The sequence below is a fragment of the Xenopus tropicalis genome, chromosome 8 (assembly GCF_000004195.4).
Source record: "Xenopus tropicalis strain Nigerian chromosome 8, UCB_Xtro_10.0, whole genome shotgun sequence".
Taxonomy (NCBI): Eukaryota; Metazoa; Chordata; class Amphibia; order Anura; family Pipidae; genus Xenopus; species Xenopus tropicalis.
Window position 1 is genome coordinate 89326059 of NC_030684.2, and position 16896 is coordinate 89342954.

Here is a 16896-nt window from a genome sequence, read left to right on the forward strand (position 1 = left end):
GAAGTTGCCTCGCAAGGAAAACTGAAGTGACGTGTATGCTATCCCACCGGCGATTTACATAGTTGCCGCTGGGATGGCATGTCGGGGAGATTAGTTGCCCACAATAGTCAAGATTTTTTGCGGGCAACTAATCTCCCCATGTGCCACTGCCCTAAACATTTGATATTAATTTTGGTCAATTTCACCAATTATTTTCCCAAAATTAGCTAGACCCTACATTGTAAATAATGTGGCCCTTGTTTTACAACAAAACAATAGGACCTCAGAGTATTAAAAAAAAAAAAACTACATGACTTCATTTCAACCAGCCCTAGTTTGCACAAAACCCCTTTCCTTTCTGGTCAAATTGGAAAAAAGATATGCCAGATATAGTTAGCAAGGACAAAGTATATTTTTTATGCCTTGGTTGGGGTTATAAGCAAATACATAATTTTACTTTTAGTTAAATATTGGGAGCAGAGACTCTTGTAATGGCATGCACAGTGCTCCTGCACAAGTAGAAGCATTAAAAATGACGTCTGAAATATCGAGAACAGAGACTCTGGCAGGCAGGAAAAAAATGTGGTCTCCTGGCAAAAGTAAGTGTTCTATTAAGCAACAAATTGCTACCAACTACTGCGTGAATTGCATCAAACCACTAACAAATCACTTTCTTCCCTATAAGCAGACCCCCATAGCAGGCCGTGCTTACTTTCCCTACCTGAAGGAACAGCAAAAAATGAAAGTGTTTTAAAGGAATTAAAATATTGTTGCCCTGCAGTAGTAAAATGTGTATGTTTGCCAGAGAAACACACTATAGTTTATAGAAATAAGCTGCTGGGTAGCCACGGGGGCAGCCATTCAAGCTGAAAAAGGAGAAAAGGCACAAGGTACACAGCAGGTAACAGATAAATCCTGTAGAATATAATGGTGTTTATCTGTTATCTGCTAAGTAACCTGTGCCTTTTCTCTTTTGAATGGCTGCCCCCATGGCTACACAGCAGTTTTGTTCAAACTATAGTAGTGTCTCTAAAGCTAACACACCAGTTGTACCAGTGCAGGGGAAAAATTACATCGTAATTACTTTTATATACTTTCATTTTTTGGTGTTACTGCTCCTGTAATAACAGATTATGACTGCTAGTTAGACTGACTAGAATAGACCGCTAAGAATGACTAAGATCTTATGATTGTGCAACAACATCAACCATCCTTTGTCACTCCTCAAAAGCTTCAATTTGCGCGTCACTGCGCTTATATACGTGCAGTCGTGACGCCACGCTCTCGCGAGATGAGATTTGTGACGGCGGGATGAAGCTGCAGGCGGGAGCGTAGGACGTTTATTGCGTTGCGGGAAGTTTAAGTAGCGGTCGGGCACGGAGGTCTGTGTTAAGACAAATCGGAACTATTGGGCGGTATGTTGTTAGTAAAAGCAACAGAATAAACGCCATTTTAGAGGTTGTGTTGGGTGCGTATTGGTAGTAGTACTGTTACACAGGGCAGGTCTGATAAGTAATGTATTATCGATCTCTTGTTATTCCCTTGCACCTGCCAACATGTGAATTTCATATCAGAGCTGTTTAGTTGTTTGGCCAATTCGTTCCGCTGCATTTAAAGAGGTGGTTCATCTATAAATTAATGTATAATGCATATGCTATTCTTAGCAACGTTTCAGTTGGTCTTTTGTTGTTATCATTTTTGCTCTTCTGACACTTTCCAGCTAACAGTTAAAAATGCTTTCTGGTTGTTGGTAGGGCCAAACAGCCATTGCTCTGTGAGCCTATAATATTGTTACTTGTTAATAGTTATACTTCCGCTCTGGCCCTCTACTGTTCATCTTCTAATATGTCATTCAGTCCTCTTTCGGGTTGCTGGAGTAAATAAGACCCTAGCAACCAGTTACCCAGACCTGTGGCAACACAGTAGGGTGGCCAGGGCAAGGCCTGAAATCACTCAGCACAACCCCCTCCCTTAACTATTCTCATGTTCTTTTGCCCCACTGCTCTCCAACTCTCCAACCCCCACTCCCCCTTTCCTTCCACTCCTCTGGGCAACTCAGATCTTCTATCTGAACCCTGTTTAGCAGATAGGATGAGTGTCACAATGGTGGCAAAGTAAGTACCTGCCAAGGGGCCCCCAGTCCTTGCACCCCAATTCTTGACTTGTAATAACAGAAGTGTATAACTACTGTCACAAGTCATTCATGGGCTCTTACAGGTGGATTACAGGCTTGTCAGAGTAGGTGTGACCCGAATAGGCAGTCTTAAAAAATGCAAGATATGACATTGCCCTGAAAGGATACAAGTTGCCTTATGTTATTTGTTTTCTTCCTAGCTCCTAACCCACTTTTAGTCTGTATTCACTTTATTTTGTACTGAATTCTCCCTCCTGTGATAAGCATTCTTATCATACATACATAAATACATACATAGATATTTTTTAAAATCACTTTTGAATTCTGTTTTTAATTTTTGTCTAAATTTCATTTCCAATGCAGAAAAATGCCACCCAAAAAAGCAGCGTCAGGAGCCAGAAAGGCCCCAGCTAAAAGAAAGTTGGCTGAAGAGTTTCCTGCAGGGGAAGTGCTAACAGATTCAGCAAAAAAGCAATGGAAATTGGGGTTACCTATTGGACAGGGTGGATTTGGCCGTCTTTATCTTGGTAAATTTGTATTTATTTTGTAAATGGAATTGTGTTCTTATGTTTCACATTTTCTTGATGGATAGCACACAAACTTACAGGTACCACACAGCTGAACCCATTTTAATTCTATTACGTATGTTATATAACTAATATAAAGTAAACTATATAAATTCAAAATGGAAATGTCAATAATGTAAGATTTTATTTCTCAGCGGATGAAAATTCTTCTAGAACTGTAGGACCAGATGCTCCGTATGTCATTAAAGTAGTAAGTGGTTTTTCCCCTACTATTACCTTTTAGTATCCGTGATCTATTGGGTGATGTTATCATTGTAACTCCATCCTACCAATGCAATAGATAGTGCGAAAAGTTAAATAGACCTCAGTGTTAGGAGTATCCTTAGATAATTCAGTTTTGTCTAGAGTGGCCAAAACACTACAAACTCTAGTTAATTTAAAAGGCTATCCCTCTTGAATTATGGATGAATGGATATTTTTAATGGTTTGTTTACTAGTACATTGCTAGAATTACCGGTATGCATAAACAGAGGAATATTTTGCAGTAACCTACAGCAGTAGATACAATGTTATTATTCTAGTTTTATTTAAAGTATGTCTTTTTTAGCATTGAGCATTGGACAATTCTGTAACTATAGACATATACCTTTTTTTTTTTTAAAGGCCATATTATAAAACTACTGGAGGTGTTCCTTTTGCCTAGATTTTTTGTTATTATCATTCAGCTAATTGATCCTATTCAAAGCCTGTACTTATGAACTGTGGGTTTCCGTTGGATCCCTGACTGATATGGAATGAATGCTGTCTTATAAAGCAAGATGGAATGCCTGACCTAAAGCAAATGCCATATACATTTATGGATTTACTCTAACTACAGTTAATAGGATGCTGTTATATGTTAAACCATATTTTAAATCTGTAGGAACCAAGTGAGAATGGACCACTTTTCTCTGAACTTAAGTTCTACATGCGTGCTGCAAAACCTGACCAGAGTAAGTTGGACCTTAATATTGTCTGATTGTGCTTTCCCAATATATCAACAATAGATAACAAGTTACTACTCTACAGAGATTTTACCTTTCTCAGTGTGTAATTTTATTTGTTTTAAAACATTAACGGCATTTTCACAGCAATGCTGGGTATTTTATTTAACCTGAGTGTTAAAGGAATACTATTATGGGAAAAAGTTTTTTTTTTTTTTCTTTTCAAAATGCATTAGTTAATAGCACTTCTCCAGCAGAACCCTGCATTGAAATCTTTTTTTCAAAAACACAGATTTTTTTAATATTTAATTTTGAAATTACACATGGGGCTAGGCTAGCCATATTCTTCATTTCCCAGGGTGCCACAGCCATGTGACCTGTGCAATGGGAAGGTATCAAAATAGCAGCTCCCATTAGATATCAGAATAGCACTCAATAGTTAGAATTCCAAGTCCGGCTTGGGACTCCTTCAGTAGGAAAAACACTAGGTTTCCTGAAAGCAGTTCTGATGTGTAGAGCTGGCTCTTTCTGAAAGCTCAGTGTCAGTGCAATTAAGATGAATGGGTTTTGGTTCGTTATTACCTGCCATACTTAGATTACAGTAAATGCTGGGGGTTTTAGTGCTTTAAAGCATCACACGATTAAAGCAATACTGCTCTCCGTTATGCATGGGGCTGCACGTGACACATTCTGTAAATGGAGATTTGAAGCATGTTGTAAGATGAGGAATGTGCGTCATTTTTAAAGATGTTTATTCACTTCTGAAAAGGTAACAGTTTGACTAGCTCCAGGGAATATTCACAGTATAGTTCTTTTTAAAATGTTTTAGTTCAGCACTTTTTAACCATAGGAATTTGCATTGCTTCAACCACATGGGTTAATTGAGCTGTCATGTACTGGATAATCAGCTTATTGGTAATGCTGGTCGTCACTGCTATAATAACTTTTGCATGACATGACTGCAATGACTTAAAAAATAGAAATTTAAAGGGAACTTATCGCTGTTATAAAAAAAATCCACTGTAGTTAATATTCATACAGGTGTTTCACACTTTAATTTTTTTTAATTTTTCATATATTTAATTATATGTTCCCCAAGCTAACATTTTTTTCCAAGCTGTAAACAAGTTTAAGCTGTGGGTTGTCGATAGATTTGACCTGCTTTAACTGGTTGTCAGTACTGGAGTCAGTAATTTGAAGTGTACTTCTGACAGCATGAACTAGTACACTAAGAAATGTATATTTCAAAATAACATTTTGTTGAAGGGGACATATACTATACATTTTTACAATGCACTAAACCATGTAAAATAGAAGTTCTTTTATTTTAATACCTTTTGGTTTTTAATATGTCCATAATGGAAAACTGTGCTCTACCAAACCCTTTTGCAAGCTTCTGGTTTAGAGTCTTCAGTATGTGGCTAGGGCCGCTTGCCCTGATAGACTTCAGTAACCGAGCGGGTGGGCGGTGATTTAGAGTAAATAAGACCCTAGCAACCAGTTACCCAGACCTGTGGCAACACAGTAGGGTGGCCAGGGCAAGGCCTGAAATCACTCGGCACAACCCCCTCCCTCAACTATTCTCATGTTCTTTTGCCCCACTGCTCTCCAACTCTCCAACCCCCACTCCCCCTTTCCTTCCACTCCTCTGGGCAACTCAGATCTTCTATCTGAACCCTGTTTAGCAGATAGGATGAGTGTCACAATGTTGGCAATCTAATGTGGTTGGTGGCAAAGTAAGTACCTGCCAAGGGGCCCCCAGTCCTTGCGCCCCAATTCTTGACTTGTAATAACAGAAGTGTATAACTACTGTCACAAGTCATTCATGGGCTCTTACAGGTGGATTACAGGCTTGTCAGAGTAGTTGTGACCCGAATAGGCAGTCTTAAAAAATGCAAGATATGACATTGCCCTGAAAGGATACAATTGCCTTATGCTGTTGTTTGTTTTCTTCCTAGCACCTAACTCACTTTTAGTCTGTAATCACTTTATTTTGTGCTGAATTCTCCCTCCTGTGATAAGCATACTTATCATACATACATAAATACATACATAGATATGCATTTGCAAGCTTCTGGTTTAGAGTCTTCAGTATGTGGCTAGGGCTGCTTGCCCTGATAGACTTCAGTAACCGAGCGGGTGGGCGGTGATTTGTGATGTTACAGGCAGTCCGTTCCTGCTCTGCTCTATCCTCTCCACCCCCCCCCCCCCATATCCCCCTGGCAGCAGCACAAGCAGAGAGACACAGAAGGAGGAATCTGGGAGGGGTTTTTCCTGCTACTGTTGAGTAGCCTGTCAGTCAGTGCTGTGACCACTTCCTTTTTGAGGCTGAAGAGACACTCCCATCTTTCATTTCTCTCTGGCTTCTGATTAGAGAGGTTCTGTATGCAGCTCATATATAATGGCAGTTTTATGAGGTAAAATTCTTTCAAAACATCTTTCTTTCTGCATCATTTCACATTTTGAAGGAGGATGAATATTATAACTGAATATGAACTTTATATAAAATCTCTCCTTTAACAGTTCACTTTGTTATTAAAGGACAAGGAAGCCCTTATACACTAGCAAGAGGCTAAGCAACCTTCAGGAAATAGAATAGCTGCCTCAGCCTGGGACGTTTGAATCGCATCACCATGCACCATCTTACCTTGCTTACTGGTTCCAAGTCAGACTTTCGTTTTGCCCAGTAGCTTGAAGGTCCATGGGCTAATCAGAAGTATGACTAGGAATGCAAAGTTGTATGGCACTGTGATTCAGACTTACCTAGGCCAGTTTTTTTGTTTTTTTTTGTCTTACTAAAAGGAACACTGACCTGGGGAACAAACCTAACAATTCTCTTTGGCACCTCAAGTTAATAGGGGTCTTTTTTTTTTTATTAGTGACAGTTCCCGATTATTTAGATTTGTCTTTCGTCAAGAAGTAGAATAAATGCAAAATTAGTTAATTTCCGCTGTCTACAACATTCTAGATTCGTTTTCATGTCAACTTGTCTTTTATTTACATATGAAATTTACCTACTTGCTTGTAGCTCTGAGACTTAACGCAAACAGAAATTAAACTGGTTCAGCAGCACATAAATGTAGCGCTTAAGATAATCTGTTAGATTTTAAAAGTTAATGGGTTATGCAATAACAACCAAATTATGATCTCCAGGACTAGTGACCGCAACCAAACAGTTTGCTTAAAAAAAATAAAAAGTTGGAGCATGCACACATGTTTATTGTTGCTCACATGCTCTAGTACAGCAGGGTAGATGCACATGCATGTTACTTTGCTTTATATTCCCCAAGTGCATATGCTGATCCTGGCATGTGATACATAATCTAAGGGAAGAGGCCCGTTGAAACAGTGACATGTAAGTTATTAATGGGGGACTTCAGAAGTTGCATTTTAAACACCTACAGAGTTTGACCGTTTTCAGTATATATTGCCTGTATTTTTAGTGCATTGCAATATTTAGGGATTATATTTTGTGAAAAAGTTAATTTTCTCCATTTTAACTAGTGTCACCACGTTTGCATTTGTATTGTTTTATGTTGCTTATGAAGATTAGATACACGTTCATACCTTCATAAGGATGATGTTTACTTTTAGAGCAATAGTTGCTAAACATATTTGTATGGTATGAGATCTTTTATCCAGAAAAAAATTATCCAGAGCGATCAAAATTACTGGAAGGCCAACTCCTTTTTGTTTTGTTTTTTTTAATGATTTTATTTTTCTCTGTAATGATAAAACAATATCTTATACTTGATCCTAAGCTGCATAAATTCATTTGTCTTGAAATCAGATTTCATGATTTCAAGGTTCGCATTAATTTCTTGAAAGCTGTTTATTTTGTTTTGAAATTGTAGCTTAATACTAAAGCTTTCTTGTAATACACAAGTTCCATTCTCGTATCACAAATAGACATGTTAATCATGGTACTATCTGTTTTAGTTCAGAAGTGGAGCACCTCTCATAAACTGAAATACTTGGGTGTGCCCAGATACTGGGGCTCTGGTCTGCATACCAAAAATGGAAACAGGTAAATATTAAAGTAGAGAGTACTATATTTAAAAAAAAAAAAAAAAAAAAAAAAAAAAATTTGACCTATTGTTCTGGCTCTCAGTTACAGGTTTATGGTAATGGATCGTTTTGGTCAAGACTTGCAGAAGATTTTTGAAAACCAAGGAAAAATCTTTCCACGTAAAACGGTTTTACAGTTAGGTTTAAGACTGGTATGAACTTTGTCATTCTTTTGTTTTTCTATGTTTTTTTTTTTTTTTCTTTTAACATTATATTGCCTCTACATTTTTAATTTTGACTCCTGTAGATCTAATTGTTATTCATAACTTGAGATTTGAGTTGCGCTTTCTGCATTTTTTCATTAAGTGACAATCTTTTTATTAAGTCACCATAGTACACATTACACCTGTCTGTTGCATTTATTCCTGCAGGACCCTTGTGGTTGTGACACCCAGCCTGTGGGCAGCCACTTCCCATTTATATCAATAGGTGACATGCTGTCTGTGGCAGATGCTGGCACTGTCAGGCACAGATTGGTCAAGAGTGTGCATTCCAGAGAGACCTCTTACTACTGTGAGCATCTGCCATGGGAGTTGGGTTCCCTTGTTAAACTAACTGGAAGTGGATTTCTGTTGGAGTAATATTTTTATTGTCATAGTTCACCTTAGGAGGACTTTTATACTTAAATACAACATTTGCCACAACTGTTTATACCTATTACGTGTTCTCTTAAATGTCAGGCAACTAAAGTGATAAGTCTGGAGCTTTTCTTAGGGCAGTGGCACACGGGCTGATTAGTCACCCTTGATAAATCTTCACTATTGCTGGCGACATGCCATCCCTGTGGCAAGAATGTAAATCGCCAGTGGGATGGTATTCATCGCTTCGGTCACCCAGAGTTCCCTCACAAGGAAACTTCAGGCAATTTTGGAAAGCCAAAGGGACACTTTTCACAGATTCTGTGGAATGATGACAGACTTAAAGTCCTAGAATCCATCATTTCACAATTTAACACAGTAAGGGAGGAAATGTATGACACTATGAACCTAATGTAACCCAAGATGGTACGGTTGGGTTTTTCTTTAATTTGTGCAATAGTCTTTTAACTTTCAGATAAATATATACTTATCAAACTTGTTTATGCACCCTTTTTAGATAACCATAACTGAATGAGCTCTTTTTTAAAAAAGGGTGATATATATTCCATTTATTGTTATGCTCTCTGTTTATTATATGAAATGCAAAGTGATTTTGCTAGCATTGTTTCTGCCTTGACTCTCAAGGGTTTAACATGCCAAACTGCTGTAGTTAATGGGTCGATTTTTTTCAGATTGACATTCTGGAGTATATTCACGAACATGAATATGTACATGGAGATATCAAAGCATCAAATCTTTTGATTCACCATAAAAATCCAGATCAGGTATGTTTAAGTTGTATAGTATTGAAAGTGTTTAAAAAAAGGTTTGTTATGATAATAGGTAATTTTTCTTCCAGGTACATCTGACATAAAAGCCCATAGTACATATGATGATAAATAATTTTATGATAGTGTTTTGGTTTTCTTTTGTTTTTTTTTTTTTTTATTTTTTTATTTTACCAATCCTACCTCCTGAACAAATTACCAGTCTCTTCACAATATGGTAGCTACCTCTTCCTCTGCCTATTGTGCATTCCAGCTTCAAGAAGGCATCCGTGTAGATTCATGGTGGCTGGCATCACAGCCCTGTGAATTAGGGAGACAACATGCACATGTATGAGTTATTGGCTTGCTCTACTGTCGGAGTGCTTGGCTTGCTTATATAAAATATATAAACCCGTATGTAAATTTAAATGAGAATTATGGTACAATGGAAAACTGCATAGAATAGTACTTGAAGTATATTTGGTTGCTTACTTATATGAAAGCACTATGCAGTTAACACTTGCTACAAGTCAAATGCACTTACACTATATCTTATTTGTGTTTTATCAAGGATGGGTTTGTAAAACTGGAACTTTTTTGTGTTTGACTTTTGCAGGTGTTTTTGGTAGATTATGGTCTTGCCTACAGGTATTGTCCAGACAGTGTTCACAAAGAGTACAAAGAAGACCCCAGAAAATGTCATAATGGCACAATTGAATTTACAAGTATTGATGCCCACAAAGGAGTCAGTAAGAATTTTAATTATCAACAATTTCTTAACACTGCCAGAAAGATTCTTAATATTGTCTTATCACAAAAATCTTAATTGAAGTAGTTTTTAAATCAGTTATTTGTTTCTTGATTAGTATTAATTGAAAACTTGCTTTGGGGAATCTTTATGATTTGCCCATAACGTTAATGTCATTTTAGAAGACTTTGAAACTTAGTATTAACAAACATAATTTTTTTGCGTTTTGGCTCAGCTGTTAATTTGCTGTTTTAAGGGGGTGCTGTTATTGAAGAAGTAATTTGTATTTCTGTCCAAACAACTTGCTAGGCCACCTACATAAAGTATGCAAATTACTTGGCACGCTACTGAAATGTGACATCCTGGGGAAAAAAAACTCAGAATGTAGACTAGGCATATGGGATGAAAGATATTTTCTTAATGCTTGAACTTAAAAATAAACATGTAGTAGGTCAACAAGTCCCTTCAATAGGAAAAAAAATTAAAGGAAAAATATACCCTGCTTTTTGTCATAAGGCCGTTATGTACAAAAAAGTGCATAAATACTATCTGAACTGGCCAAAATCTTCCTCTCGCTATCTAATATCTATTCTACATACATCCGCAGAAACCTGTAATCCAGAATGCTTGGGACCTGGGGTTTTCTGGATAAGGGATCTTTCTGTAATTTTGATATCCATTTCTTAAATCTACTAAAATATTTAAACATTAAATAAAGCCAGTAGGATTGTTTTGCCTCCAATAAGGATTAATTATATCTTAATTGGGGTCAAGTATAAGGTACTTACTACAGAGAAATCATTTTTAAAAATATTATTTGCTTATAATTGAGTCAATGGGAAATGGCCTTCCCATAATTCAGAACTTTCTGGAAAACTGACAGTGCAGCTTACAGTCTACAGTCCCTATCGCATTCAAACATGGTCAGTGTTTTTAGGAATAGAAAAATTCTTCGGCACACCACTTGCATACTTCCATTGGGTGCTTCAATTCCTCGGCTGCTCCCAAGCCATTCCATGTACTTTACAAAGGGAAGAAGCACACCACTTTGTCGACCAAGCCTTTTAACACATTTATTACAGAAAAATAAGTGGCACAAGCTTTCGGGGGTTACTCCCTTCTTCTGGTGCATTTGCACCATTTAACTTGCCTATATGTCTATTGAGTGTTGGAGCAAAGCAGAGTGTGGAAGAAACTGACGCCTTACTTATTGTACACTGCCTGCACTTGAGCCCACCGATGCCTGCAGGAATGCAATAGCATACTCCCCATATTAGTGACATAGTTTGCCAATTGATAGGCAACTTGCCTCGTGATATATAACAATAAATGCTCATATTATAATTTGGGTTCATTTACAGGTCCTTCAAGAAGAGGAGACTTGGAAATATTGGGTTATTGTATGATTCAGTGGTTGTGTGGCAGGCTGCCCTGGGAAGATAATCTCGGTGATGCTAATTATGTCACCAATTCTAAAATAAGGTATATGTTTCATAACTTAACCATGTGCATATGTATGTTATATTCTGGCAAGCCTGTAAATATATCCTCCTGTTTGTTTTTTTTTTGTTAATATATTTTCACTTACAAATATAGTTAAATTTAGTTACAGTAAGCTAATTTTGGTTTTGTATATTGTATGACATAAGCTTTATATGTGTGTATGTGGGCATCTAGGGTTACAGCTGCGTTATGATGATTTTACAGAGTTCATAAATGTATTTGTTGTACTTGACAGCATTTACAATCTTAAAATATGTATTTTAGACACTCCTCTGATCTTTCAAAACATATCATATTTTCCCCAGCTGATCCCTTTTCTGGAAGCCTTCTGCTTCATTATTACTTCCTAATGAAATAGACTAAAATCATTTACATGGAAATACATTTGTCCCTGATAATTTTAACTGCTTTTGTGTGTACTCTTCTCTGTAGGTATGGTGATGATAGTTCAGAACTTATGGAAGCCTGTTTTCCTGGTAAAAATAAGCCAGGTAGGAACAAAAATTTCAGTTGGCTGTTTAATGGCTATGTAATCAATCATCTGCTTGTTTTTATCTAAAAGTATGTGTGAAATACATTTGCCTTACACAGACACCATAAAATCTCTATTTTTGCAGAGGAAATTAGGAAGTTCATGGAAGCAGTTAAAGAACTGTCTTATACTACAAAACCTCCATATCCGCACTTAAGAGAGATACTTTTACAAGGCCTTAAAACCATTGGCAGTAAAGATGATGGGAAACTGGACTTCTCTCTTTGTGAGAATGGAGCCGTTTCTCACAATGGACGAAAGGTAATTCCATAGTTTGCTTACAATTCTACACTGATTTTAAGGCAATGGCACATGGGACAGTTTTTGGCTGGTTTTAGTAGCTTAGAAGTGGTTTCAGAATGCCCACAGTTCTTCTCCATGACTCTGGTAGCTTGGAAATCTGGCAATCCACATTTGCAAATGTCGAGCTGTCTTGTAATTTAAAAGTTATAGGGGGCACCATTTGGGTGCTGTTTGAAGAGGGTGCATTAGAGCTCTAGACAAATTCAAATGACTGGACTAATGTAAGTTAGTTGAGGCCAAGCCCACATTAGTGTTAAAGAATGTGTCAAGAGGAAAAGCAACATGAGTAACTGTTTATCTGGCCTTTCCATTTCCTTTTATACTCATTTCCCAATTTACCGACAGGTGTTTTAAGTCTAATGTCCTAATGTCAGATTCTAAAAATGGTCCCCCATCATTCAAATTGAGGAGGAGGGGAACATTGCTAGTAAGATAAGTACAGCCCTTATAGGACATGTAAATCTTATTTCACTAGTGGGTGTCAAAATGTCATGCACTCACCAGTGAAAAATTGCACATTTTTTAAAAACAAATTTAAATATAAAAAACTGTGGGCCAGTGCTCCTGTTTTGATAAAACTGCACTGTGTAAGCTCTGCTCTGGCATTTTACTTGCCTTTCTTCTGGTGTCCTTAACACAGATTATTGTTCACTCATGCGTTTTAGAGTAAACCAGTTTTACTCTACTGCTAGTGCATCGCTTAGTTTTTTTTGCAGACCAGTGCAGTTTTCTAAGAAAAGGGGCACCAACTCTAGGAAAAACTGTCAACTATTTCATTGAGGAGTACCTAACTTTTTGGAACTGTCCAGTGAAGTAGGCCTTTACATGTCCTTTTAAAGGAGAATGAAAGGTACATTTACTGGGAGGTGCCAAAATGTTAGGCACCCCTAGAGATTGTAATTGCTTACCTTTATACCCGGGTTGGTTTGGTCCTCCAGTTAGGAGAAAACTGCACCAGCCCAGGGTATCAGGTAAGCGATTACAATCACTGAGGGGTGCCTAAAGTTTTGGCTGCCCCCAATGATTGTACCATTACTTCTCCTTTAACAATGTTACATAACAGGGCTTAGGGAGGTTTACCATGTTGTGCTTCAGTTAGGCCAAAAGTGACTCTTTTTCCAGAAAGGATTAAGGCTGAATCATGCAAAAGATGCTCAGATCTGGGATTCACTGCAACCATACATTTACTGAACATCCGTGACGCTTAAAGGACAAGGAAAGGCTAAGTCACTTGGGGGTGCCAAAACATTAGGCACACCCAAGTGACTTTAATCGCTTACCTTGTACCCCAGGCTGGTGCCCCTGTTAGGAGAAAACAGCACCAGCCCCGGGGTACCTGTAGCGAGTGCTTCCTCCTTCCTGCTTCGTTTTGCAGACGGCTTTTTCACTCTACTGCATATGCGCGTGCACGCGAAGCAGGAAGGAGGAAGCACTGCAGCTACCCCCAAGTGACTTTGCCTTTCCTTGTCATTTTAACCTCTTCTGCAATCATTTTGAAAGCACTTTCTCTTAACTGTTAATAGTAGAAGTTAAACTGCTTCTGGGGAACCCAAAGTGGAAAGGCGTGCTCTCATGTCTTCTTGTGTTCAGAATGTACTGCTGCCATCTTGATTTGCTTTTAGGCACTTTTTTCAGCCATTGGTTATTGCAGATGTTAAAAGAGGAATCTCACAGAAAGAGACAAGCTTATTTCTAGAGAAGTTGCTTGCCTGTGCCCTGGTATCTTCAACACATCAGCCAAACCAATTTCTTGTCCTTCTGGAATGTATTTGACAGAAAATGGGACATAATTGGCTAACTAAAGCAGCTCAAACGCAATCATATACTTTTTACCTTAATAACTGCAAGCTGAGCCTGCAATGCAACAGAAACCTGACATTCTGCTTATGGTACTTCAGCATTGTATCCCAAATTCTGTGCAGGATCCCCAAGGGTTATAGTCAGCCAGCAGCTGCTTAAGTTAGTCTTTTCATTCCGTCTTTTTTGTATATATATTATATTATATACAGTATTAGGCAGGATCAGCTTTGCAGCTTTGGCCTCCGCTACTGCCATAAATTAAATGGTATTAATGAAGAAAATGTCAGTATGCTATTACTGTATGCAATCAAATTGTGTGAGCTCGCTTACATACAGAGAAAGCGTAATGTTCTCTTGTCTTTGCATAGTAGCACAGCTTGTGATACAGTAACTCATATCTATATTTTGGATCAGAACAAACAGAAGTGTCTGTGTGTATTTTTGACTAATGTATCAGAAATCTGCTGACATGCTAACCTTGAATTTCTGGCTGACTTTAATCAGGCCTGTGCACCAGCAGAATACATGTATCTAATGCACTCCATCAATGCATTTTGCATATGGAATCTCCCATGGGGAAGCTGCCCTGTACCAGCTGAGGGTTACCTGCCCATTGCAGTTATTGTATGTAATTATCAAACCAATCTGTTCAGCCCAGCAGGGTTTAGATGGTAATCTGGAAGCAGTGCTCCTTCAATGAGAAATGGATTGCACTCTCCGCCCCCTAACCTTCTTTGCCCAGCGGCATTGAATCTATACAGCTGCTTTCTAAGCATCAAAGCTGGAGACCCATCTTAAGTATAGTTGTCAGAATCGTATAATATGTATAGCTCTTTGACATGAGCTTGGCTCAGGAAGTTTTCATACCATGTAAATCAGGAAACTATTCCATTGGTGCATACATTGAAAAATGCACATTGCTTTGGTTTAATCATTCAGTATAAACTATTCAGTCGGTTTATATTAAGGCGGCCTGCCATTCTCCTTCCTGCTATTCTTCACTATAAAGTTGTCAGCCAAGTGCTAAAGAAACACAGCACAACACTGGAGCAATGCATTCCATATTAATGATAGGTGAAATATGCTAACTTTCTTTTAAAATATGCAAACATAATGCTTACCCCTTAACAGGAATCAAATTATTTATATGACACGATTCATTCTCCAGGCACTCCACTTAAAGTGAAAAAACCTGTACTGTTTTTTTCCTGTTATAGATTAGGGATAAGCCATGTGCCTTTTGCTACCGTTTTTGTGTGCCCAGATTCCTGCACAATGGTGCAAGGAAAACAATAGTGCTCTTTGATTTCTTGGTTTTGCCATAAATGGGCATTAAATATTCAATGTAAATATTACTGCTATAGAAATTTAATAACTGGCTGTATATTATCTGCAGTTCTGGTTCTGACTCCTGAACCGTGTAAAGCCATCTGATTAACAGACCTGGCGGCAGATTGACATCTGGCTCTTTTCAAGAGTCACAGAGGACAGAAAGAGATACATACTGCTTCCAGTACAAATTACACAATTGTCTTATATGAAGATACTGTAGTTACATGTCTGCTGTGTGTTTTTTCCCTCATTAGAGAAAGCTGGCTAAGGTAACAGACCATAGTGCAGAAGAGTCGGAAGAACCGAACCTTGCAGATCAAAAGAAGAAGGCAAGAGGTTAGTGTCAAATATTTGGTGTTTTATCTGTGCAAGACATAATACAGTAGTAGAAAAATTTTAATCATTTTACATAATCTAGCACAAAGTCTGCTTTGCGTATAAACTGTAGCATTCTATACACAAGATAGCTGAATAATATTAGTCTGCCTTGTCAGATAAAACTTAACTGCCGAGTAATACTAACACAGGTAACTATAGAGAAGTTTAAAGGCAGAGAACGGAATTTAATTGTATATTGGAGAAGTATCTGTCTGGAGTAGAAGAAATAGATATTTTCTTGAACAGTCTCTTCTGACTGGTTGGCATAGTAGGGATGCACCAAATGGCTGGGTTTATATTTGGCAGGATCCTATGTGTTCTGCTGAACTGAATCCTTACATTTATGTTACTTTAAACAACTGAATGTGGCCATTTTATTTATTTATAATTGATTTTTTTTTTTAAATGTTCTTTACATTTGCAAAGTAGGGTCCAGTTTTCATTTGAATCTTTTTTTGTGATCCAGATCCAAAAGTTATGGATTCTGTGCATCCCTCATAAATAGCAGTATTCAAGACATGTTAACTTTTTTTGTCTTAACTGCCACATTCATACGTCTTTACTGGTCTGTCAGTCTGGGGCCGAAAGAATGGTTCTGGATTCATTAACATTTTTAATAACCTTTCTTCAGATAAAATCTGTATGCTAATTACAAATGTGAATAAATTATCAATATACCATGCAGCATCTATTGAAAACTATCAGTGTATCAAGCTCTAAGATGTTTAGTAAACAATGTGTAGTAATTTATAATATGTAGTCCATTATAGAATGGAAATTACTCATTCTTTATTAGTTAATCCTTTCTTTTTCTACAGGGCGTGCTGCAAAAGCCAGTGGCAGTCCTACTGCACCTGCACCAAAAGGAAGGGGGCGTGGAAGAGGGAAAAAAAGTAGCTCCTGAGCACTTTCTAGATTTTATGTGTTTTTATATGTTAAATGTCTTCACTGGTGTTCATTATTTTTCAATAAACATTTTATTTGTATATTAAAGTAGCTTTTTTTTGTTTTCTTTTTTTTTTAATAGCCATAGTTTAACGTTGATGTATTTTAGTGACCAAAATAAGAAGTCTGAGTGCCTAAGTTAATTAAAATTAATGCTCTGTGATAATCAGTTTTTGGAGATGAAGTGCTGCACATTTCCTACTTTAGGGGTATTTAAAAAAAAAAAAAAAAAATTTGGTAGTTTTAAAACAGCTTCTAAAAAGTTATCTTCTAAGGGATTGCCTTACAGGACAGGTAAACTAATCTTCACCTGCAAAAT

General features: G+C 37.5%; 1 protein-coding gene across 2 annotated transcripts; it reads left to right on the forward strand.

The window, feature by feature from the left end:
• Window positions 1-1251: 1251 nt before the first annotated feature.
• Window positions 1252-16625, forward strand: vrk1 (VRK serine/threonine kinase 1). Of its 2 annotated transcripts, none has more exons than XM_012968149.3 (13): window positions 1252-1361; window positions 2477-2640; window positions 2835-2890; window positions 3563-3632; window positions 7563-7650; window positions 7735-7843; window positions 8962-9054; window positions 9653-9785; window positions 11146-11266; window positions 11720-11778; window positions 11905-12080; window positions 15509-15590; window positions 16451-16625. In XM_012968149.3, exons 2-13 carry the CDS (start codon window positions 2481-2483, stop codon window positions 16534-16536), a joined length of 1233 nt encoding a protein of 410 aa, XP_012823603.1. In that variant the 5' UTR covers window positions 1252-1361; window positions 2477-2480; the 3' UTR covers window positions 16537-16625.
• Window positions 16626-16896: the final 271 nt, after the last annotated feature.